The 25491-nt window shown below is 41.7% G+C and overlaps 2 protein-coding genes across 8 annotated transcripts in view; one reads left to right on the top strand and one right to left on the bottom strand.

Moving 5' to 3' along the window:
• The window catches only part of zic6 (zic family member 6), a 101496-nt gene that overhangs the window by 39208 nt on the left and 36797 nt on the right, over positions 1-25491 (bottom strand). The gene's annotated exons all lie outside the window — the stretch shown is intronic.
• Positions 77-5406, top strand: zic3 (zic family member 3 heterotaxy 1 (odd-paired homolog, Drosophila)). Its single transcript, XM_051421040.1, has 3 exons — positions 77-1324; positions 2176-2339; positions 2978-5406. The coding sequence occupies exons 1-3, from the start codon at positions 334-336 to the stop codon at positions 3158-3160; spliced, it is 1338 nt and encodes a 445-aa protein (XP_051277000.1). The 5' UTR covers positions 77-333; the 3' UTR covers positions 3161-5406.

Genomic DNA, 25491 nt, shown 5'->3' with positions numbered 1-25491 from the left:
TGATTGGCTGTCGTAGCACTGCCTCCCGAGTTCATTTATGTTCTGGGAGTGAGTGATTGACTTTATCAGTCCAAGGACATCATCCGCCTGGAAAGGGGGGGAAGTTTGATCCTCTTTCTCACGGATCGCAGTCAACGGGAGTTTTTTTTTCCTCCCAACTCTTTACGCATAGGATTTTTCCCCGTTTTGGCTTGGTGTGTTTTTTTATTTTAGGATTTTTTCGCAAAACGTGGTAAATCTCGGCGCGGTGTCTGCAGCTTGCGCGCTCCGCTAAACTGGATTTTAATTTTATTTTCTGTTTTCTTCCCGTCTCCTAAGTTTTGCTTCAAGCTCATGACTATGCTTCTTGATAGCGGTCCGCAGTTTGCATCGTTAGGAGTGGGGGGCTTCGGGACACCACGGCACCACGAAATCGGGAGCAGGGACCCGAGTCTGGGACTGAATCCCTTCACCGATTCCTCCCACTCCGCAGCTTTCAAAATCAGCCCGGTGGCTCACGATATCGCCTCCAGCCAGACGTCAGCTTTCACCCCGCAAGCCACTGGATATGCAGCTGCCCTGGGACACTCTCACGGCGGGCAGGTGGGCTCGTACGGCGGAGGAGCGTTCAATTCAACACGGGACTTTCTCTTCCGGAACCGGGGTGTTGGAGAGTCCACAGCGCCTAGCGCCCAGCATGGGATCTTTGCAGCTTCGGCGGGGAGCCTCCACGGGCCGCCCGGGATCACCGATAACCCCGGACATCTGTTGTTTCCAGGACTTCACGACCAGGGGGTGAGCCACACTTCTCCGAGTGGACATGTAGTTAACAGCCAAATGCATCTTGGCTTACGCGGGGACATTTTCGGAAGACCCGATCCGTATCGTCCGGTCGCAAGCCCTCGAACGGACCCCTACGGGGCTCAGCTCCACAACTACAGCCACCCTATCAACATGAACATGGGGATGAATGTGCCGACACACCACGGTCCGGGAGCCTTCTTTAGATACATGCGGCAGCCGATTAAACAAGAATTATCCTGCAAATGGATAGACGAGAACCAGATGAACAGACCCAAAAAGACTTGCGACAGGACTTTCAGCACCATGCACGAGATGGTCACTCATGTGTCCATGGAGCACGTCGGCGGCCCCGAGCAGAGCAACCACATCTGCTACTGGGAGGACTGCCCGAGAGAAGGGAAATCTTTTAAGGCCAAGTACAAACTCGTCAACCACATCCGTGTGCACACGGGCGAGAAACCGTTCCCGTGCCCGTTCCCCGGATGTGGGAAAATATTCGCCAGATCGGAAAATTTGAAAATCCACAAAAGAACACATACAGGTAGGTACAATGGCACGGCGTGCGTAGAATAACATTTAAGAAGTGGAGCTGTCCTGAATATAAATGCTGTGTGTCTTAGACACTGGTTCAGAGTGCTCCAAAAAAAAAGAAAAGAAAAAGGGCATCTTATTTTTGTTGTTTACAGGAAATATTTGAAAACTCGGGCCCACATTTATCATGCTGTTCAATTCCCATATTGTTTTTGGTGCAGTTTTTATCTGAATTATTTCTAAATACATGTATGAATTAGTGCCGGCTTAATAAAACAGAAACTGCGACTCTGTTAGACAACTCTGTGTCAGCCCACATTCATTCTTGTAGCTTCAATGCTCAGAAGTTGTGTGTGAGATATAAACATAGATACTTCACTCACTCGTCAAAGTTTAGCTGCATGTGAACGGCTGTTAACATACAATACACATGTGCTTTTCTGAGCCTCATGTACAATTACAATCAAGCAGTATCAGGCTGTGTTTCATAGGCTGTAGAAATAAAAAACAAAGCTGTGTTTATAATTCTCGCCGTTGTTCAGCCACCACGTAGATCAGAAATGCCCTGTTGATTCAGTGTTTACTAGTGGAAGAGCAGACGCACGGAGCAGGCCAGTAGTAGCATGAGGAGCAGGCCTCTTGAATAAATGAAGCCTGACAGAGCAGTGTGTAGTAGTAGAGCTGTATCCATGTCGCCACGAAAATGTAGGTTACTCTGTTATATAACAGGGTGCAGACAATTTACATCTCCGGGCTTCGGCTTTTATAGACGGTGTTACAATGGGAGTTTGTTTGTGCGGGCTATTGGAGTAATTCACGATGTGTGTGTGTGTGTGTGTGTGTGTGTGTTTAATCCTGCAGGTGAGAAGCCGTTTAAGTGTGAATTTGATGGCTGTGACAGACGCTTCGCCAACAGCAGCGACAGGAAAAAGCACATGCATGTGCACACATCAGACAAGCCATACATCTGCAAAGTGTGCGACAAGTCATACACACACCCCAGCTCTCTCAGGAAACACATGAAGGTAATTAATGTCTTCATTACTCCTTAAACACATTAACGCACACACGCACACACTCACACACACACTACACCTCCTCCTCCTCTGCCACAGACAGGGGCTATCACAACTTCAGGCATTTCTTCAGATGTTATAGCACTGTCAGACTACAGAAAAAACATTTAAGATGTCATTAAGTGTTTTAATGACACTTGAACTCTTGGTTTAATTCAACAATTGTAATATAGCAGTAAATGAGTTGAGGATATTTCACATTCTTTGATACTAGATTCACAACTGCTCTTTGACTTGTTAGATTAAGTAACCCGTTTTAAAGAAAAGGGTCTACATTTTCTCTCCTCATTAACATTTTACTTACTGAGGGAAAACTACATTTTAGGAGAGACATGGCGCATTGATATAGATATTTTTTGCAGTGTAGAAGTTGCCGTGCCTGTTGCAAGTTTGTTTACGGTTATATTTCCTCTATAAAACCCAGAGTTAATCCCCCTTTAAGTTCAACACCCTTCCAACCAAGCCACTTTAAATGTACTGTTAGGGCATACATTGCTATTACACTCAGTCTCACTCATCATCACCACTCAAGTCCTGTTTTGGTATTTATTGTTGTTTTTTTGTTTTTTTGTTTTTTTTTTTTGCAGGTACATGAGTCTCAAGGATCTGAATCGTCCCCAGCAGCAAGCTCTGGATACGAGTCGTCCACACCGCCTGTGCTGGTCTCAGCCAGCACTGAAGACCCGACAAAAACACCGCCGTTAGCCGTACAAAACACGTCTGGCCACAGCGAAGGACTGGCACCCAACTTTAATGAATGGTACGTTTGAAGTCAGAAGAACAAACCCTCTCTCAACGTGGACCACGGAGTTGAGGATAACTGAGGATAAAAACCTTAAAAAAAAACTATTCCTGTTCACTCCACTCACCACACACACACACACACACACACACACACACACACACACACACACCTCAGACACACAAATGGGATTGGGACAACACCAACAACAACAACAACAACAGGAGATGAGAGCAAAAGCCAGCACCAAGCAGGCCACGTCCGTTCTCAGGATCACGAAATTTGACTTTTATTCCGCAGTTTTGAGGAAATCAAATAAAATCACGAATAAATAAAAACGTAATACTTTCTCAGTATAAATAAGTGTTTTTTTATCTTTTAGTTTACAGATTTCAGAAAAAAAATGTTTTATTTTTCATTTTATGTATTTTCTCAAATTTTTATTTAAAAAAAAGAATAAAAAGGAAGATTATTTCACGCTGTTTTATATGACGGTGACGCGCTATTGTCGCCTCTTCAATTGATTGTTGGAACTTCAAACAGTCTTAAGAAACGTGCCAAAGTCTTTGTCATGAACTTGAACACAGAAAAAAAAATCCTAAATAAATATTATACTCGTGAATGTATTTCCTTGTTTGATGGGGTCGAATCTATTGTCAACGTCCGTTTTCAGGTGGAGAAATGTGGTATTAGGTTACGATTGTTACCGTTGAATATAACGTTGCCTTTTGTTAATACCGTTGTAAATACATATCCATGATGCCATATTTATCGATTTGTAATTTAATTATGGGTATAAGTTCTGAAACTTAAATGATATTTATGGAAATGTTTTCTAACAAGAACTGTACAGTTTTGGTCATAACCAGCTTAACATTGAACAAATGATAAACTAAAGCTCCAACATCGCGATTGTATCCTTCTGTTTTTTTTCCCCTTTTTAACCAATAGGCCTACATGTGTCTTATTTGGATCGAAGAAATCATCTATATGAATATTATGGATTTGTCTATATATAATGCAGATATTTCCGTCACTTTTATTTTCTTTATGAGACCATTGACATGTAAATCATTGACTTTGTAGAACTGAGTTCAGTTGAGCTGAGAAGCTATAAAACGGTTCTGTTGATATCTTTATGTTTGGTTAAATTTAAACTTTTTGTGTATTTTACTTTTATAGGATCAGAACTAGATGTCAATTCGTAGCATAAACTCAGTATTGGGGGAGAAAAAAAAAGAATAATAAACCCATCAGCCTATTGCACTCCTATACAGGTCTTAGACAAGTGTGCGAAGTTCATGATTTCCAAAAAGGTGACAGCATTTTGAGTATTTCAAATTCGGGTCAAGCACCCAAATATATGCGCCAGTATGGCAACCTTTATAGTTCCAGCAATGTCTTTGTGCAAGTATGTTTAAATGTGTGCATCGGCAACAATGGAACTGTCACAACACAGTATCTTCAAAAATAAAAAAAGTTTTTTGTCTGTCAGCTTGCATTGTTTTAAATGTAATTCTTCTGTGAAACTAAGCGTGTTATTTGTTGTGGTGTTGCATATAGAGCAGTTTGATTACACATTTGCTTGTTTTGTGTGAATAACTTGTCAAGATGACATTTTTTGTGTTTAACAAAATTTAGTGGAAGGAATTCTAGATCTATGTGGGTTGTGGGGAGAATACGTTCAGTGGCAAAAAGAGTTACAGCATTGCATTGTAACCTATTCTCAAGAATTAAATATTATGCATACACAAAGTATATTGTACTCATATGAGAACAATTTCAGACCACCAGCACTACTTTTAAAATAAAATGTAAAAAACGGTACCTCGTGACAGTGATATATGAAATAAGTTTATTTAAATAATTTAAGGAATATATGTTTTATATGCTATTTTCTATACCTTAATTTAAAAGAAGTACTTTTTCTTATTCCCACCACCTTTCTGCCCCATGTCCAGAGGTCAGAGAAAAATATCTGATGTAAACACAGCTAGAATGTGATGTTGTAACACTTTCTGGGAGAAATGGGTCACACTCCAAGTTATTCCTGAAGAGCAAAAATGTTTTACTGATGAACTGTGTCACTGTGCCACATTGAGGCAAACCATGTTACAACAGCAGGCCTATGCGTTAGCCTATTTAGCTACCAGAGGCAAAGGTTCCTTGTACTTTTTAGGCTACTGTATGTTGGTTGATTTGTTTTACCAACTATTTATGAAGAAATGTGAACGGAAATTTTGACTGAAATTAAAAAAACATTATGAAAAGCGACTTTCAGACTGCGACGTTGATTATTATCACCATGTTGTTCTGCTCCCTGCACCCTTATGCATATAGCCGACACTGTTTGCCATGCTGTTTGTATCAGACTAGTAGGAGTCACTTGAACTTGACACTGATTAAGGCGCCATCTTAGTATCTTGGCTGTGTGTGTGTGTCTGTATGTGTGTGTATGCGCGTGTGAATGGGAATATTGGGGGAGCAAGTCAGAGAACCACTTCTTGGCAGTAGTAGGTTGAGATTGGGATGTGGGTCATTCCACTATGGCTGCAAAAGTTGCACATGTAAAGTCTGTTTTTTTGTTTTTATCTTTTTTTTTTTTTTTTTAATGAGCGCTTACAAATAATAATCCTGACGTGCAGACTGGAAGACGGGCAACTGAGGACACTGTGTGACCGTGAAAGTGGAGTGGGATATGTTGCCAAAAGTGGCGCTGCCTCAGCGTCTCCCACTACCCGATTAACAAGGAACCGCTTCATAAAAACAACCAAAGGAGTTACCACACATCAATGGACGCCATAATAAGCATTTAAACGGCGAAAAAAATCAGTTTGAATGACAACAAGAGCCCATGCACAGGCCTGAAATCTTTAATATTATACAGTAGCATGTATGCAGTATTTATATCCGTTTAAATGCAGGAAAAAAACAACAAAACACAGTGTGTAATTTGAAAGAGTGCTGTAACGCGAAGAATTCACTGTTTTACTCTCAAAAGCAGAGGAGCATTTTTACACCAACCTCCCCCCTCCAAGGTGCTTCGTACCCCCCCCCCCACACACACACACACAGCCTCTCCCCCAACCACACCGCGATCCTTCAACTATAAACAGATTTAGGAATATTGATTCAAATTCTGCTTTTGACTTTTTGCGCAAGCGCACCCCTTACATTCCGTTTGATTTCATTTCTTTTCACCCCACCTCTCCGCACCCCCTCCTCCCCCAATCCCACCCTCCTCTTTCCTTCCGTACCCTCCCCTCCCTCCCTGCCTGGATCGTCTAGTCGCACATTTCAAGTTCCCCCCTTCTCAGACACCGTGACGTCAAATAACCGAGACCCGGCTCTCTCCGAAACTCGGCGGGCTCACATGGTGGCTGCATCTTTACGCATGCATCTGTGGATGTGCTATACGGACCTGCGGCGGGTTATTACCGTGAGGGAAGGAGCAACATATGATAATCAAATCAATACAATTTATAACATGTTTACATCTGAGCGTGGATCACATCGGTATTTCCTCGCCATTACATCACCCATTAATGTCATTTCAAAGCGCGTGGGTCAGCTGTAACGCTGCAAATAAAACAGCGGGGTTTTCTGACTTATGTTTACCGTCCACCGGGAGTAGCCCGTGTTATTACCTATAGCCTACGTATGTTATTTATGCTGACGCCCAATACAAGTCATCGTCTCCAGATTATGAGAAACCAGAGCAGGCGATTCAATCCAGAAGGAGGAGGAAAAAAAACATGAAAGGCTCCTTTCTGGTGGATTCTCAATGGATTAGAAAGCAGTGACGGTCACGTGGATGCAGTTGTGTAAAGACTAGCGGCAGCATCACAACAATGCCCCCTCTGCAGCCGACTGCAACTGCCTCTGAATTAACGTTAGCGCCCATTCATCTCAAGTTATCTTATGGATTGCTATACTTGGCTGCTGGTGTGTGGAACCCGGAGGATAGCAGCTGACTGTTGGCAGCGTGCAGTAGCCTATAATCTCTCTCTCTCTCTCTCTCTCTCTCTCTCTCTCTCTCTCTCTCTGCCTGCCTGTAGGGTTTGCGTAAGGAGGAAGGGAGCGGAGGCTGCTGAGAGGGGGTGAAGTGGGGGGGGTCCCATTCTGCAGGGGGAAAAAATAGGACTGAGTTGGCTCGAGCCTGTCGCCGAAGTCTGATATCGGATTGATTGGTCAACCCCATCCCCTTCTACCGTCCTCCGTCTTCTCGGTCGCAGAGTATTTGCTCGCTAAGCGGGAGAGCCCGCTCTAAGAGGATAAACCGATACAAGCAGGTTCCCAGCGCCTTTTGTCACGCAACGGAGGCTGTGATCTTAATAAACCCGGTGGCTAATTTATCACTCATTAATAAATTAGTAATTAGGCTATTAGACAGCCACATGCAGGACTGTTAACAGTTGAGCTGACTTATTTGGCACTATTACTTTACAGTCAGTGCCCGGTGCAAGGTCTTGCTCAAGGGCGCTTTAGCAGGGCACTTGGCCCTTGATCCGAATCTGACACATTTTGGATGTGGGACTGTCTCCCTGCACACACACACACACGCAAAACTCTGCTCTCTGCAACACACCAGGATGGAGATCTCCTCCCATCACTGCTCTAAATAGACACGATGCTGCCAATTCTGAATCATCATGAATTATTAACTCAGTCATCTGAGAATGTGGGGTTTATCTTTCCACATATAGCAACACAACAAGTTAACACAGTGGATTACTGTGGGTATTTATGGCAGCAGTTTCTTTAATCAAGACGTTAAGCCTGCGAGGATATTTTGTCACTAAACGCACCATGACAATTAGATTGGAGTGAGATGGATTTGTAACATCATAAGCTAAAATATGGCTTGATGAACCAATAATGGCACCAGAGCTAACATACATCTGATAATTCGTTAACCGACGGCTTCCATTTGCGCGGAAGTTGATGTGCTTGCTAATTATCGATGCTTATTTCACCTCCAGCAGGCTGTTGAATATGCAATCACAAAGTACCTTAATCCACGGTGTGTCTTTATATCTTAACGTGTTTCGTGGCCTTTGTGATGCAAACTGGTTAACACAATGGCTTTGTCTTTGAGTTCAATTATTCTTCAATTGGCTCCTGAGAGACATTTACATACCCATCATACAGTAGTACTGTAGCCTGCAGGCATTTCTGCTCATGAGGAAATGAGTGAAAGTGGCCAAGCATTATAAAAAGAAGTTCTTCAGTGAGTTTCCTAAAGCTTTCACACTGTTTGGCAAAAGTGAGCCTGATAAAAAAAAAAAAAACTAATAGATTAACAGACCAGTCAAATGCATAGTTAATAAATGAAATAAAAAATACCAAGGGAACTACATCATCAGATTTACAGTTAATGTTGTCATAGCGCCATCATTTACAGGCCCCCAGCGTACACACACAAAACACCCACCTCTCAAATGATATTTCTATTATGCTACGGGCTGAAAAGACAAACTATTAGTAGGATGTCCAACAGGAGACAGCGCTAATTCCCCAACATCTGGCGGGGTGTCAGAAACTTGATGAATTTCTTATCAGAGCAGCGCAGGAATCAACGCTAATAGGTCCCGAGCGAGGGCTCCGGCAAACGCTCATTCAGCAAAGCAGATGTTCGGCAATTGTGCTTTGCGTTTGTCTTTTGACGGATATATTTTCAACACTTTTGAGAGGTGGTAAATGGGCAAATGAGCAATTGACATCTTTTTAATGGCTCGTTGCTCTGCTCTGAACGCCCCCCACCCCATCGCAACCCCCCTAAAGCGGCGCAATAATAAAGGCTCTCTGAGGAGTGGAGACTAGTTTTTATAAATCATTGAACTGCAGGGTTATTGGAGAAGCTGCAGTGTTGAGGTTTACACCGTTTAAAACAACATGTACCCTAAACTATCAGCATCTGTAATTAAATATTTCATTGAAACCGCAGCACGACTGCGTGTTCGGCTTTTATATCACCTGCAAAGTCAATAAAAAAAAGTTAGATTTGTTCCAGGCTGCGTGGATTGTGTGACTCAGCACTTTTCAGCAAACTTTTCACCTGAGAGGCAAACCCCTCGTCCTGGGACAGCCTCCACCTCACAGGACGGCTTCTGCCCCCGAGGGGACGGACGGCGGCGCTCACATATTCATCAGCCTTTCAAAATAAAGAGCACAATGCTCGTTAATGTCCCCCTTTTTTCTGGAGACAATGAATTAGAATTGGAGAGTGCCTTTCCATTATTTAAAGACTTCATTCATCGCCCCTCTCTTGGAGATTTTGCCGCGCTTGCGCAATGCTCTTAGCTGAGTTCTGAGGAGCTCCCAAGTTATTGAAACATCAGGGAATGGGGCAGGGACGCATATGTGTTTTAATATCATGGTCCACATGTTCCACAGTGGTGGCGCACAGAGCTGTTTCCCGTGTGTGAGAGAGAGAGAGAGAGAGAGAGAGAGAGAGAGAGAGAGAGAGAGAGAGAGAGAGAGAATAGATAGATAGATAGATAGATAGAGCGCATGAATGAACATGCACTAAATAAGTAAAAAAAAAAAAAAAAAAAGTGCCATTACTACAACTCAACGGGAAACAAAAAAGTAGCCTATATCTCTTGCACAATTCTGATTTGTGTCCCAGAAATGCCAATCATCGCGAAAAGGCTGCGGTTGCATAATGTTTGCGCAATCTTTAATCCGTTATGGATATGCATGAGGCAGGGATTGCTCCATGAATAACAATCCGCTTGATCCTACCACAGCCTCAGCACGTGTGTGCGCGATTCCTGGCGTCACACAAACCCAGAAAGAAACAATGATAATAATCAAAGTAGTATTTTTTTTCCTAGAACTCTCCAATCAGCCACGCTGTGGGGAATAACCCGCAAACATTTACTTTACCGGTTATTTTTTTTTATTTCTAGGAACAGAGTTCACTCTCCTATAGGGTGTTACAATAATCTTTGCGATGTTAATTTATGGAACACATAATGGTAAAAGAAAATAACTAATAACTAATTACAATAAAGGGGTTTCAACCAGAATGCATGTATTGCTGATTAATTATTATTGGCAATAAATATATATTTTAGAATAGCTAGTTTTATTATTATTTCCTGTAATTATTTACCCACTTTTTTGTTTACCTCTCCATCCTCTATTATTAACATTCGCTTCCAATGTAATCATGAGTTAGATTCAACATTACTGGCAACTGATAGCCAGCACTGGGGTCATAATTTCTCAACATCAACTAGAACAGACCTGTTATGATTCAGACTAACTGCTATCGGTGCCTTCTGTTAAACTAAATACTCTTAATCATGCATGCATGATACAATTTTCCAAGTGCTGCCATGTGCAAAAAAAATGCCGCAGACAAAATTCTGGCCCAGCAGTTGCTAAAAAAGATGCTTAAGGATGATATAAGTGCAATGCATCTTTCCTTTCCTTTACATGTGTATACAAAATAAAAAATATAAATAAATAAATAATAAATGTTTTGTTGTAATACAACCAAGGACATCAGAGCTGGTGTCATACTTAACTTCTGAAGCTATTATGTCCCCTTGACCTTGAAAATACATGTCAAACAGAAGTGAAATTAATAACACTGAAAAGGAACACACAAAAAGGTTTCTTTAAATCATTTTCTTTTGTTTCCCAGGGACATTCATTAACAAAATGTCCCTGTATTCCTTTGTGATTAAAAAAAAAACAACAACTAAAGAAACTTATCATTTCTTTTCAAACAAACCAGAGGCATCCCTTTGTGCATTTTCAGCATCTTTCATTACCAAGGCTAGGAACCACTTAATAAATATTTCTGTGTTAACATCTGCAGTGTATTGCCACAGGCACCATTGTAAGGATGACTATGAGTACAGAGTGGAAGCATGACACATAATAGCAAACAGGAGTTTGAATCCATCACAACAACAACGCAGCCTGGATTTTCCATATGTAATGCCCCGACCCTTGTTGTATTCTTGTGAGAAACAGAGGTGATCCTGCAGTAAGATGTGTTTGGATAACTGGGCCTTAACAGGAAAGGACCAGGTTTTGTGGGTGGGTGGCGGGGGTTCTACTGCTAAAGGAGAGTGATATTCAACAGCTGTGTTATACAGGTTTTCAACAGCCATAATAAAAAGTGTTAGACATAGCACCAGTTATTTTCTTCCCACTTTTCCACTAATCTAGACTCGACTCTCCCACTGTGCCTTTTGGCCCAAACAGTATACCACTGGCTCATATTTTCACAGCATTAGACATACTATTAGTCTGTGGTTTTGGGTCTTTGGGTATTTTCACGGCTCTGTCTTCAAACCAACAGAGCAGAGTCAAAGACATTTTCTCCCCTAGAAGTATCAACAATCAGTTCCATCATGATGGGAAACAATACAGTGTGATTGCCCACCATCAACTTTTTGCCATACTCACTGGACAGTACAGATTTCTTTTTCTTTGTATTAATGGTCACCATCCTGGGACAAATAACAGGCCAGCAGGGTTGGGAGCGAGGAGGAGGAGGAAAAAGGAACCAGGTAGGAGGGCCTGGTGAAGGAGAGGGTGGGTGGGGGGGTTAGGAAAGCCAGGTGCTGGTGGAAATTGGCAGGCGATTGCCAAAGCGACCTCATGCCAGGATAATGCATGGGGCCATAGGTGTCCCCCAAGCCAATCCCAACCCTCATGCTGATAGCTTTTCAATGCCTGTGGGACAATCGCTCCAATAATTGCTTTTCCTGTTTCAATTCTGGTCTGAGGGCGGGTAACAAAAGAGAAGGGACTTTGTTTCTCACAAGCATTGCAAAAGTATGTGGTGTATTGTATTTAGACCCATTCTTAGTCACCATGTAGTTCTATATAGGAGTACAAATTATCTTAGCATGTTATTTAAAACACCATAAGAAGTGGGATGGAATTTACCACAAAGACACATCCAGCAAGACTCAGGAGTGTGCTTCCAAAGTTTGTGCACGGCTGTGTGATTGGCAGATCTCCCCTTAATATATTGCACATTTTCCTTCAGGAGAGCCTTTAGAGGTTGTAACTAATCTTCTGTTTGTTAAAAAGTAACACAGCCAAATATTTTCATTTACATCTCTGAGACACCCTATCCATCCATTGCTATGATGACCGATGACATATTTCTCCCCTGATGGAGGGAGTGGAGCTCAGTGGCCGTTGAAATCTAATCTTCTCCACAGTTTCCCCCGAAAGTCAAAGGAAAGTTTAACATGTTGCTCTAACAATAAGAGTCATTTAAAAAATAATAAATTGTTGTTCTTTTTTTTAAAATAAGCAATTTCTTCTTAATTCTTTCATTATTTTCATTATTTTTACAGTGTCTATCTGTCTATGGTAAAGAAATCTATAAATATATGTACTACTTACAATATTATATACAGTTATTAGAGAACAAATATAACTTTATTTATATTGATACTGTTATGCAGTTCACATAATTAGCATGTGGATTATTATTATTATTTTTAATGACAACAATAACAAGTATAATAATATGCTGCAATCAGACGGTTTGTAAAATCCTGCTGATTTCAACTTTTTAGTATTTTATTAAGTTTTCCCATCATTTATTATTTTAATTTTTTGGCATGTCAATTTAATGGTTTGATGTAGCGCGTTTTAAGTTTTAGGTAACCTCAAGGCCTCCGTTTTTCAGCTGCACTAACCTTACCACCCATGGCCTTGCACAACCCAAAAATAAGAGAAAAAGAAAATGTGCGCAATTCTAATTATTAACGACCCACTTGTCTTCTTGTCCTTGAAAGGTTTGGGCGCAATGAAGTCAAGGAAACCGAGTTCAAATCCAAACAGGAGCCATTTCTATAGAGGGACTCTTTAAGTACCGGTGCAACAGGGAGGAAAAGCCTTTCATTAGAAGTACCCGTTAAATAAGTTTAATTAATAAACGTGTTGCGTCGGCAGAAACGAAACTTACTCGACTTTTCTATGGATTAAAAATGTCAGCGTTTCAAAACTCAACCATTATAAAGTCTGCCATTTGTAAGGGAGCCCTTGTTCGTGTGTTTTGTTCTGTAGTGAATCCGTTCAGCGCCAGGCTTTTTATTCTCTGCCGCAAAAAGAGCCCAATAAAGATAAGGTAATTTAGATAGATGTTTGCAGTAAATAAAACAAAAGGCTGAGGGGCTGTAACTCACGCTGTGTGTAGGTCATGATGCAGTTTAATACTGAGAAACGTTACCACGCAGGCAGTTTGTTTTCATTCTTGCGGAGTACAGCCCATAAATAATATATATCCTCTCCTGTCTGTCAGTTGCATTTAATATGCCGTCGTTCATGCATTAGAAATGAAGGTGGTGGAAGTTGTTGTAAAAGGTGATATTATAAGACGTGACATTGGCTCAACCTTCGACGACAGAGCTCCCACATTAAGAGCTAAAGAACTTGGCCCTTAAAAAAAAAGAAAAAAAAAAGAATATGAATAAGTAAGTGAACAAACTTACTCAGCAGTAATTTTTTTTAGAGAGCTGATTTTATAACAGATCAGTGCATCCTGTCAGTTTGTAAAATAATAATCTTCAGGTTTATGAAGTGGAGTAAAATCTGTGTAGAGCTCAATTTCCTCTCCTCTTTATGTGGTATTCTGGTATTTGATATTCAGTTGAAATTGGCAACAGTGTGCCAGCCCAGTACCCAGTTTAATTTACCTTGTCTTGGGAATGATTTTCCTGTATTACCTAAATAAGGTGAAATCTGGGGCATGCAGACTCTCTACTGCTTGTCGGAATCAGTAGAGTGTGAAATTGCAACACCAGACAGCCAGGATAATAGCTCAGAAGGGGGCTAATGTCCCTGCTACATTCACAGAACATTTCTATAATGACTGAATTAAAAGGAAAAATAGTATAGATTTATGCTATAGTCCATTTTTTCCCCCACTTTATTGATCTGTGCTCCATCTGTAGGTGCATTTGTCCTGTTTGGATTAAGCAGTGTAAATAGATTTAGATCCACAATGCTGTTTGTAAAATGGAAATAACCTGTGCAGTGCAGTCTGGCCTCTCCTGGCTCCTATTTGGGCCCATTAGGACTCTCCTTCTCATCGTACTTTGTCAAAAGACCAGTTGGATCAATTAATATTATTGAGGGCTGTTTCTGCTTCCTCGTCCCTCCAAAGACACTCATAGTCCCACCTACAAGACCACAGAGAGGCCACACGTGCACTTTCAAACTCTCAAACCTCTTCCCTCTCTGTCCGTCCTTGTAACACATGCACTAACACATGCACACACACACGCACACACACACACACACACACACACTTGTAGTCCAACACACATAAATTACATGGGGATTATTGAGACATGGTTATGTTCTGTGAGAGATGTCACCAGCAGGGCCTGATTTGTCAGGCTTTACTATACCCAAATTCAGTTGGTAATACATCTGCTTTTAGATCACTCCAAATAGACCCCCAAATCCCTGCGACTCGCCATTTAACACTCCCACTGGTGCTAAACCTAATCTTTCCTCTGACTGGGGTCACCATTCTGGTGGTCTTAGCTTTCCAGCCACTGGACCAACTCAGACCAACTCCCGTCCACCGTCTGTCTCACATCAAAGCACACATCTGACACAAGGAGAAGTGCTCTTTTTTTCATACATGTCTTAACATGGCAGGGTGGAGCAGCGTCAATAGGTGCTGGAAATAGAGCGATCAGGTAGATTAGTGCAAAGATTTATGACATATTTGACCACAAACTTACAGAAAATGCTAAAAGCTGGTCCAGGATTTGCTTAATCAAAAGCATAAAAGAAGAAAAAACTGTGGGAAATTAATAAAAAGTTGATAAACTATACATAGCACCTACTCATAGACTCGTAGTAAAGTCAGAGTAATGCTTTTGGTGATGTAAAAATGTTCACGATAATCCTGGCTTCTTCTCAGACTCAGAACCTCATGAAATCTGTCTAAATAAGCATGTTTTCATGTACTCACAAGCCCATAAACTAAACCCAACCCTCTTCATTAGGAAGATATAGTGTTTTTAGATTGTTTTGATGTGGTCGGGGAGCAGACGGACCATTGGCTAAGCATTGGAAAGAGCAGACAGACAGACAGTCCAAGCGGTTTAGCCTTGTTTAAAATTATTAATCCACTTCTAATTCCAGCTGGCCCCCTGGCAGCATAGAACCCTATCAAAAAAATCAGCGCCTCCATTGTGAGGCCTGGCAGAAGGGGACTGGGCGTATTTTTTCTGCTCCAATCAGTTTCTAGAGGTTGGGCGATTAAAAAAAGAATCCCAAGCCCCCCCTTCCTCGCACAGCGGGGGAATAACGGAATCATTAATTCCCCATTAATTTCAGAAAAAACTAAATGTCGACTCGATGTAGTGTCTTACACAAAATAAAAAGACAGGAGTGACAGACAGGAGCGACAAGTGCTTTTTTTGGTTGCCCAGAAAGTGTTGGAGGGCAACATTCCAAAACTCTACGTATAATTTTTGGTGGGGGGAATACTGTAATGTGATGTTTAACATTCAATATAACTAGAATACAGAAAATATAGTCAGTAAAAGTCTCATTTACGGATGCACAGGGACAAGACTTGTGATTCTCTCATTTCACCAATTTCATTTAAGCTGATATATTTTCAGGGTCTATTTGTTTTTCAGTTTTTTAACTTTAAAAAATGTAAAGGTACTTTGCTATTGAAGCTCTTAAAGGAGGTGTAGTGTCTGTTTGGGTGCATAGGATACATCACAGGTCATATGTGTAGTCTGACAACGCAGCAGTTTTTAAGTTTGAAAAAGGATGACAGATTTCACCCAGATTACACCCACAAACACATCCAATATGTCAGAGGGTAGACGAAATAATCTGAACACTTCATGAAAACAAGTGTTTAACTTTTAAATGAACTGCAAACACATCCACATTACTTTGCTTACTGTTGTACCTGTTATGTTTGCTGAAACTAACCTGTTGGTTACCCTCAGTTTGGGACTTGTGTTTTTTATGCCAGTGCAGTTTTGTCTTTGTCGTGTGATTTTGGTGCCAGTTCACCCACAGTAGGGCCACAGATGATTCAAAGTTAGTTAGTTAAGTAATCTCTCATTGCTTTGAAGTCTGAAATATTAAAGTAATAATGGGCAAGTGATAATGGCTTAGCCTTTTTTCACATATGACATGATGCTAAATATGATAAATAATATGAAAATCAACTTGTTATGATCCACCTTGAAGAAATCTTTGTGATTAAGTTACTTCAAAAGTCTTATTTCAGTCCTTTTTCGATGACAAGGTTTACATTAGTCCCAAGCCCCTGTGCAAGCTGTTCATAAACACAAGGATGTTCCAGGCTGCTAACCACACATACAGCAGGGTGGCAGGCAGGGGGGGCAGGGTGGGGGTGCGGGCAATGTCAAATCTCTGAGGGGACAAAGAGGTGGTTCTGCTCCGTCTCTCCCAATGTAAACACCATAGAGCAAGCACACTGATGCACGAGCACCCAGCGAGCGGATGGGTTTTGATTAGGAAGCATGGCCGGGCCCCAAGTGTGGGCCCCTATCATCACTCTTTCATGAATACACACACACACACACACACGGACTGACGCATACAGAGACACTCATGGGGCCATTATAGCTGTCTCTGCTCAGAGTGACAGCCTTTCATATCTGTCTGTCTCCAAGCCAAGTGGTTATCATCTATGCACCCAACCATTAGAAAATGTCACAAACACACAAGCTGACACACGCACACACACACACACACACACACACACACACACACACACACACACACACACACACACACACACACACCTCAACACACACACACACACACACACACACACACTATTTTCCTCAGGAAATGAGGTCCAATTAGATGTAATCAATGGCGGATAAGTAAAAAGCATTTCAAAAAATTCAATGCTTTTAATTTTTTTAAATTGATTTTTCCACTAATTTCTTTCTCTCTCTCTCTCTCTCTCTCTCTCTCTCCCCCTCTCTCGCTTGCTCACCCCTGTTTCTCTCTCCATCTCTCAGGGTGACTTTTGAGCGCTCCGAGATTGACAGAACAAAAGAGATTGTTGTGGAGATACTAATTATTTAATGAATTCTTTATTTATTTTAAAAGTTCCCTGGGTGGCGATGTGCCCAGACTGTTACAGTAGATGGAAAATTACAGGCTGGAAGACAGTGAGTGACACATGAACAGAGGCAGAGGGGCAGGGGGTGGGCTGTGCCATCCAAACATGCCCATGCCCTTAAAAGCCATGGCAACATCCCCCCATCCTGCCAGACCCCCCGAATCCCCTCAAACCCCCACCACCACCCCTCCCCACCTCCATTTGCCACATTCCATTTCAACAAAACTGCCATATTAATCATGTGTGCTCACTTCAATCCAGCTTCAGTGGGCTTTTTTAGTAATGCTGCGTACAAAGTTCCAATTTTCCAGAAACAATCCTTAAAATGATAACAAATGACAGCCAATTTACCACAGCAAGGGGCCGCATGTCCACTACAATGAACGCAAACCGCTAAAATATCAAAATAATGTGTCCTCTCCCCCCAAAACCGATAAGTAGGGCATGGGGAGAGTAGGCCACTAAAGACCGGGTCATTATTGATTTGACAAGTGAGTGAATAATTCATCTCTAGTGGCAGGCATCAGCTGGGACAACCGTTTACGACTACTACTGTATCCCAAATCTGACCTCTCCTCCATCTTTCCACCAGTCTGTCATGTAGTCTAGCACTCTGATACTGTACATCCCGTGCCCCACCTCTGTCGGCCTTTTTCACTTTATCGGAACTCTTCTTATGGTCTCTAGTAATCCTTCCAAATGTTCCTTTCAATCCCAGATTTTGTATGATTTCCTCAGCCAAGTTCTGCTTAATTTACGATCATTTCCAGCTTCCCTGTAGCTCTTGGCCAGCAGGACACAAGGACAGCTTTATGCATGGGTGTAATTCACACACTCATTGGCATCGGCCCCAGCAACTGCCTGCTGTACAGAAATACTGATTTACACACTACCTCAGCAATAGAAGATATTAGAAAACAGATAGTTTTGATTGGCTGAGTCACGTTCGAAACAGTTGCCTGATAAACACAGATGTGACTGCTGAGATGTTAATATAAATCAGACATCCCCATTCGTGCCAGTATTATACTGCTTGGCGTATGAATAACTGCTAGTTAGTCAGCGATTACAACATGCACAGTAGTGCAAATCTGCTATAAGTCAATCTTGTTAGTGCTAACAAAAACACAAGGGAGAGGAAAAACAGCCTGTGTGGAGGTAACCTCACCCGAGAGGTCATAGGCTGATTCCAGGATTTAACTCACTAATGCCCAGTGACCATCTGAGACTAACAAATCACTGGCCTGGCCATGACTCCAGTTCTCCTTCTTGATTTCTTTGAACAACTTAAACGCAGGCATTTTAGGGTTATTCCAGTAAAAACCTGAATTACATCAAGTCTTTGACACTCACACACCTACACAGAGAAAACGACAAATGACAATGACATTTTTGTTAACCAAACTATAACTAAATGTGTTCGTCAACGACCTTAAGACGGGACAGTGACGAGATGGCACCAGCATCATTAAACACTAACTGTGACTATATCAAAATGAACATTGTTAAAGAAAAAAGACGGGACTAAAGTGAACAATGACAACAACAGAGCTCGGGAGAAAGAAGTGAGATGATATTTGGGCATGAGGCTGAGAAAAAAAACTGCATTGCTTTATCAGAAGTGGAGCAATATGGCTATAAAATAGCAGTTAAGAATACCACAAACCTGAAGAGACGCATTAAGGCTCACCACAAAGAAATTGCGGTTTAAAAAACATTGTTTACTTTTATTTTTTTTATTTTTTAAAGCTATATTAAGCCAACTAGCAGTGGTGTTACATTGTGTAGGTTGTGCTGTGGATCTTTTAACCTGTTTTTCATCAGATAATGATAAGATAACATCTTATGTGAAATATGTTTTGGTTTTGGCAAGACTTGGCTGAAATGTTTAATATAATCTGATCACTAAAAAAACTAAAATGCTGTTTTTTACTGTTTTCTTTCACTAAAATAAGACTAAAATGCCAAGACAGCTAAAACTAAACTAACTAAAATAAACAGTACGAGGTTGACTAAATACACTAAAAACTAAAAGGGACATTTGACACAGGACTAAGACTAAATAAATAGAACTAAAAAAAAACCTTAACACTACCCTGAACCTATCCCATTTGTACACAATAAAAAAAGAACTCCTGCAATTTATTCTACAATAAAGGAACAGTGGTAAACCTGAATAGAGCTCTCGGGGCGTGTTGAGCGCAGAAAGGCAGAGTTAGTTTCAATCTGTACTCTGGCTACCTGCTGAGTTACCAGATCCCCAGCGAGTGTGAAGTCAAGCAGACTGCTTCTCTGACTCACGCTGCCTGCCACCACCTCCACGCTGCATCATGATTTATTCCATGACAGCGAGACGTTGGGACTGTAAGAATAAGACATGTTCTGCAAGATGCCTGACACTGAGCACCTGGTGGAGGGAGAGATGCAGAGAAGCATTTAAGCACACACACACACACACACACACACACACACACACACACACACACACACACACACACACACACACACACACACACACACACACACACACACACACACACACACACACACACACACACACACACACACACACACAGCCCATGCACACACTGCTTGTACATATTCCGATTAAGTTACATTCATCCATGTACAGTACATTCATGCACATACACACTCGGCCTGCCTGTCAGTAGGAACCATAAAGAGTGTCAGAGCAGGCTGGAAGATGAAGAGTTAGTGCTTGAGCTGTCTGTGACCTTTGCTGTTTGTCCATATGATATCACTCAGAGAGGAGGGAACCGTGGGACACCTCATTCCCCATCCTGTCTCTCTGAACTTGCATACCAGTCTCAGACTCTCTGTGTTCTGGTAGCACAGGCGTCTATCTAAGGAGTACAGTCCTCCTGTCATCTAATTTTCTTTTGTCATAAAGGATACTAGAGAGCAGTTGTGTGGCTTGAAAAATCCCTTTTCTTTCTTGCTTGCTTCCTTTCTTCCTTCAATCTACGTCTCCCCACTCGCTCAAACACATAGGGGCCACAGGGAACTCCAAGTTTCCATTCATGCTTCTCATTATCGGGGCATGTCGGTATTTTATGAGGCCGTGTAAACCACTGAATTACTGCACTTTAAAATGCATTCTGACACTATTACGCGACCATGTTGATGGAAAGGCCTTTCATTGCTGGAGTGAGGACCTAAAATGGTGGACGACAAAAGAGCATGACTTGTTAATTATTTTTAACTGCCGGATAAAAATGATTATGAAGTAAGGCAGGATGCACAAATGGCTAAGGCCACATCATAAAGTGACCCCATCTTTGGAGAAAAAACAACTTTAAGTTTAGTTTGTTTTTTCTGTTTGATTAGAGAAAAGTAAAACTAAACGATTTTGTTTTTAAGAACACTCACCTGTTTTTTCAAGCTTGGGTCTGTTATTATAACAGATCATAAAATGAAATAAATAAATAAAAAACGGATCCACATAAAAATCAATTATGGTATATTAAATGGGTAATGAGAAATGCATTACACTGACTTCAGACCATTTTTTAATTTTAGTCTGACATGTTATATTAATTACAGCAGTAAGGGAAATTATTCATCCCAATTGTCTTTTCAATTTAATAGACAAGCATTTAATTAAGTGATTCTTTCATTCAGGCATACACAGAGTGCTTCTGAGAAATATCAGCGGATTGTGTGTGTGTGTGTGTGTGTGTGTGTGTGTGTGTGTGTGTGTGTGTGTGTGTGTTCCAATCCCTGCCAGAACAGTTTTTACGCTACTGTTTTCTTTCTCCTAAATGCACTGATCAAAATAAATTTTTACAAATAGTTGTCATCACAAATCCCAAAAATATGATCTCTGACCATTTTCACCTCATTAATAATGCAGATATTCATTTACATCTACAATTGATCATAGCTAACACTCACCAACACGACTGGTAAAAGCTTTGTGTACACTTATCTCAAACTGTCTCACTGCTGAGGGACATTATGTCAAACATTAATAGTAATTGGTAGGATGTATTAATCAGACATGTCACGGTGACTGCAGATGTAAATGGTATATATAGCTAACTCTAGCTTAAAGGTTCTGTTGTACATGGCCCCAGTTAAATAAACGAAAAGAGAAATTCTCAGGGATTTTCAAAATTCGCTCTGCAGTTTTTTGATGATATATGAACTTGTGATTCTTTTATTCGTTGCCTAGACAAGGTAACAAGTGGGTCTACCTCTCCATCTCTCACACACCCTCCAGTACATTTCTAATTCTTATATGCTTTATTTGATCAGTGCTATCATCAAAGCCGATTCCAATCTTTCCAATATCCTCAGTATACCCTGGGGTTTCTGTGTCTGTGTGTGGGTTTGTGCGCACAATGTACGCGGGAGTGTGCGTGCACGGTGCATGTGCGTCTGCCGCATTCCTGCTTGCAGTGCATGCGTGTGTGTGTGCACATATGTTGTGTGTGAGTGTCTCTCAAAGAGCCACAGTAGCAGTATAGCTGAGGCAGGAGCAAGCTGCTGGTCGGCAGAACAGTGACAATAAAAGGTGGCAGATCAGTCAAAACAAGCCCTGTTCTTCCAGGCTAGGCCAAAGTGCTGTTGAAGAGGTTCTTTTGAGGTACCCTTAATGTGGTAAAGTGATCTCCTCCACAATTGGGACACTCCAAGAGGCCATCCCTGACAACCGGAGCAAAGCAAACTCCCTCCCCTCTCCCTCAGCCTTGTCAGTTTCCATCTAACCCCCTTGGCCCAGATCCTGTGAATAGATTTTCCCCAACATGGGAGACTTATTCATCCATAGGGTAACACATTATAATAATTTCATCAACATAAAATATTAGACCATTACTCTTCTTTGTCTGTGTCTATGTACTATCACCCTATTTGTTTATGTAGCCACTTGCATACAACACTTGTATACTTTCAGAAGTACTCTGATTGTATTTTGGGCAGCTGATTTCATTTTTGGCAGATTGAACAACACATTTCTCTCACCTTTATATTCACCATTGCTCTTACTATCTTAGCAATTTGCCCTGTGTTATTTATTATCTGCAGTGTGGATGTGGCCTAGGTTGCGAAAAAGCCAGACAGGGCTCAGAACACGACAGCAGAGCCCAGTTGGCCTCCTGACAATTTGGCCGACAATACCAGCAGACTTAGCACTCACTTTTTACAAGGGCTGCCTCAAATTGCTTCTCTCTTTCTCTCTCTCTGCGGCACTCGCAAAGGAGAGTGGCAAATTGAAACTGAACTTTATTGGAGGCTGTAGCTAGACATAGTCCGTAATAAGTATGGTTGCCCTGATCCAAATAAATAATCACCATCAAAGCGAACTGTCTGAAACACAGATTTGACCATTCTGGCTAACTCTCCGTAAAGCTTCAAAAGTGGAATGGAACTTTGGGCTCAACTTAAATGAAAAGGGGTTTCTTTTCTTCTTCTCACCCTATTCTAACTCTTCCTCTTTTCTCTCTTTACTTCTTCTTCTTCTTGTCTGTTGAAACATGTGGTCAGCTGTTATGCTTCCATGTGGTCAGATGATCAAAGCTGGGGAGCAGCAGTAATTGTCCCCCGCTGAAGCCCTGCCCCGGCTGGGATCAGGATCCCAGCAGGTGGGGGGGACAGCCATGAGAACGGAGGGAGAGGGTGGAGGAACGCAAGAGGCCCTGCCTGGCAGAAATAAAGACTTCCTAAGGGCTGCTCTCTGACAACAGAGCCCCAAAGGGAGAGTGAAAAATGAAGCCTCCACACATTCGGAGGGGTTTTCACTCAGGGAAAGGGGCCGCCATTGGGGTGAACATAAGGGAGAGAGGGCAAGATGGAAAGCATAAGAGAATAGGATTATAATATTTGCTCAGAGCGAAGAGGAACAATTGTGCGCCCATTTCACAGTGTCCTTAGAACTGAGTCTGTGTCGAATCCACCAAGAGTCTTTTTTGATGGTTCATGAAATATGGATGCTGTTTATTTCACCTGCTAACCCTGACTTCTCTGGTCAAACACCTTCCACTAGCAAACACTATCGCTGGCAAAAAAAGAGGAAAAACTACAGAAATAAACTTGGCAGCCTTTCTTGTAGAACACGCAAATACACGAGCCACTGACATGGACGCAAACACAAAAAAGTCTACTCTTTCCTCTCACAAGCAAGCCAACAAATACATTATTACCATACACAAACAAAATTACACACACCCATAGACACACGCGGGGGGAAAGACCACGCATACCTCGGCCGGTCAGTGTTTACCTGAAGACCAGAGGGAGCTGTGAAAGCTCACAAGTTGGGCTACTTTGCATGTACATGGGAGCCCGCAAAACACTTCTCACTGCTGTCCGTCATTTTGATTGCCCAGCACGACTCCTCCGCCCTAAACCTCCCAACACCCCCACCTCACCACCACCACCACCACCACCCCCCCGGCCAGATGGCTTTTTTTTTAACTGTCTGTGGGCTCTTGCACCTCTGCTCTACCACACTAAATCCCTGAGATGGCTGGGTGGAGTGGAGGGTTTGGGAGCTCTGCGTGGACAAATGGTTCGGAGGTAGCAGAGCAAATAAAACGGATTAAGAGGAGTCTTTTCACAGATACTTCAAAACTATTTTGGCGCTGAGCCCCCCCCAAGTTCTCCCCCTTGACAAGAGGGAAAATCAGACACCCACAAAGAAATTTTCAGAGCATACAGACATTGTTTTGGGGGGATCTCAGATGGAAAGATGTGCATGTGCTGCATTATATGTAGATCAAATACTATCTAACCCAAGTCAGACATATAGAAATCCATTCATCACAATATATGAAGCTATAACAGAGGTGCAAACTTACATTCTTTGTGCATTATTGCTCCAGCTCTTCAGAAGAGATACCAAACACTGCATTAATCTAATACAGAGTCAGGATCAACCTTGTACAATGGCTACTATTGCATTTGGAAGTGCTCCAGAATTTAATACATTAGTATGACCATGACAAAAAGCAACAACAGAAGACCCTCAGCCTTAAAACTCTGCATCATAGGAAGAATCATGATGTATAAGTTTTCTGACTAACCGAGAGTGTTATGCCCTGTGAGTAAAAATATAAAGCCCCTGATGACATAACTTAATGCAGATTTCTACAGTGTAGAATGACTCATGCACGTCCATGTATAAGGACTGTCATTTTCATAACAGCACCCTGTTAAAGCTGGCTGACATTGATTGAATGCTTTCTCACTTAAACTGTTTTTCTTACTTATCATATAAAAAATACAGTTACTTTAAAGCACACTTTACACTATTTGAACTGTTAAGTGCAATACAGCCACAGTTAGAACGCAGTGCATCAATTGAGGGTGATATGAAGGAAATCAAAATGTCACCTCTTGGCTCTATCCAGCCAAAGGTTAGATTCTTGACTCCCCGCTGTCTCCTGTCATTAGGTTGCTTAGCAACGGGCTACAAGCTATAATTAGCTTAGAAAAATTAAGATTTCCATTTTGTTAACACAAAAACACTTATCTGAAAAGTGTCACATGTTCACTGAAAGACATTCCAAAGGCATGCATTGAAATATGAGTGATTTTTCTTTTTTCGTCTTTTTTTGAAGACTTGGCATGCTATGGCTGTCGCCACTGAGTGAGATGTACAAGTGCAGCTGTTATAGCATACTTAATGAAAAATCATAAGATGGGGCACGATATCATCCTGTGAGCATCTGTCAAGTGTTATTCTCATATGTTCGTAGCATACTAATTTAAAAACGGTTTAACAGTCCATCCAGTTCATCCTCTGGAAACAACAACAAGGAAAATTCCTCATGGAACAATAAACCATTTATTTCTCCCTACACTTGTTGTATGCATCCACCCACATTTCCATAAAGTCACAGGCCAGTCGTTGGATGCTTTTATTCAGTGTGCCTTAAAGCACTGTGATTTCAATCAATTCTAGCTCTGTCAGCCCTGCAAGGTAACAAAGCAGAAACGTTAACAGCGTCAAAGCCGAGCCACTGAACTGCACTTAACCTTGCTTCCTGACTGCGGTATAGCCAGTACATCCAGCCTTCGTCTATCATCTATCCTTCCATCATTTCATCCATCAATGTACCAGTACATCTCACAACCACCACCCATAATGGAGGCAGACATGTAGTTATGACTTAAAGTGGAGGGCAGCGACACCGGCTCCTGCTGACGTGTTACCAGGCAGCGACGACAGGGTCACCAAGATCACTCAATTAGCAGGGGTGACA

This window comes from Dicentrarchus labrax, unplaced genomic scaffold (genome assembly GCF_905237075.1).
Source record: "Dicentrarchus labrax unplaced genomic scaffold, dlabrax2021, whole genome shotgun sequence".
NCBI classification, from domain to species: domain Eukaryota; kingdom Metazoa; phylum Chordata; class Actinopteri; family Moronidae; genus Dicentrarchus; species Dicentrarchus labrax.
This window is presented reverse-complemented; position numbering and strand designations above follow the sequence as displayed.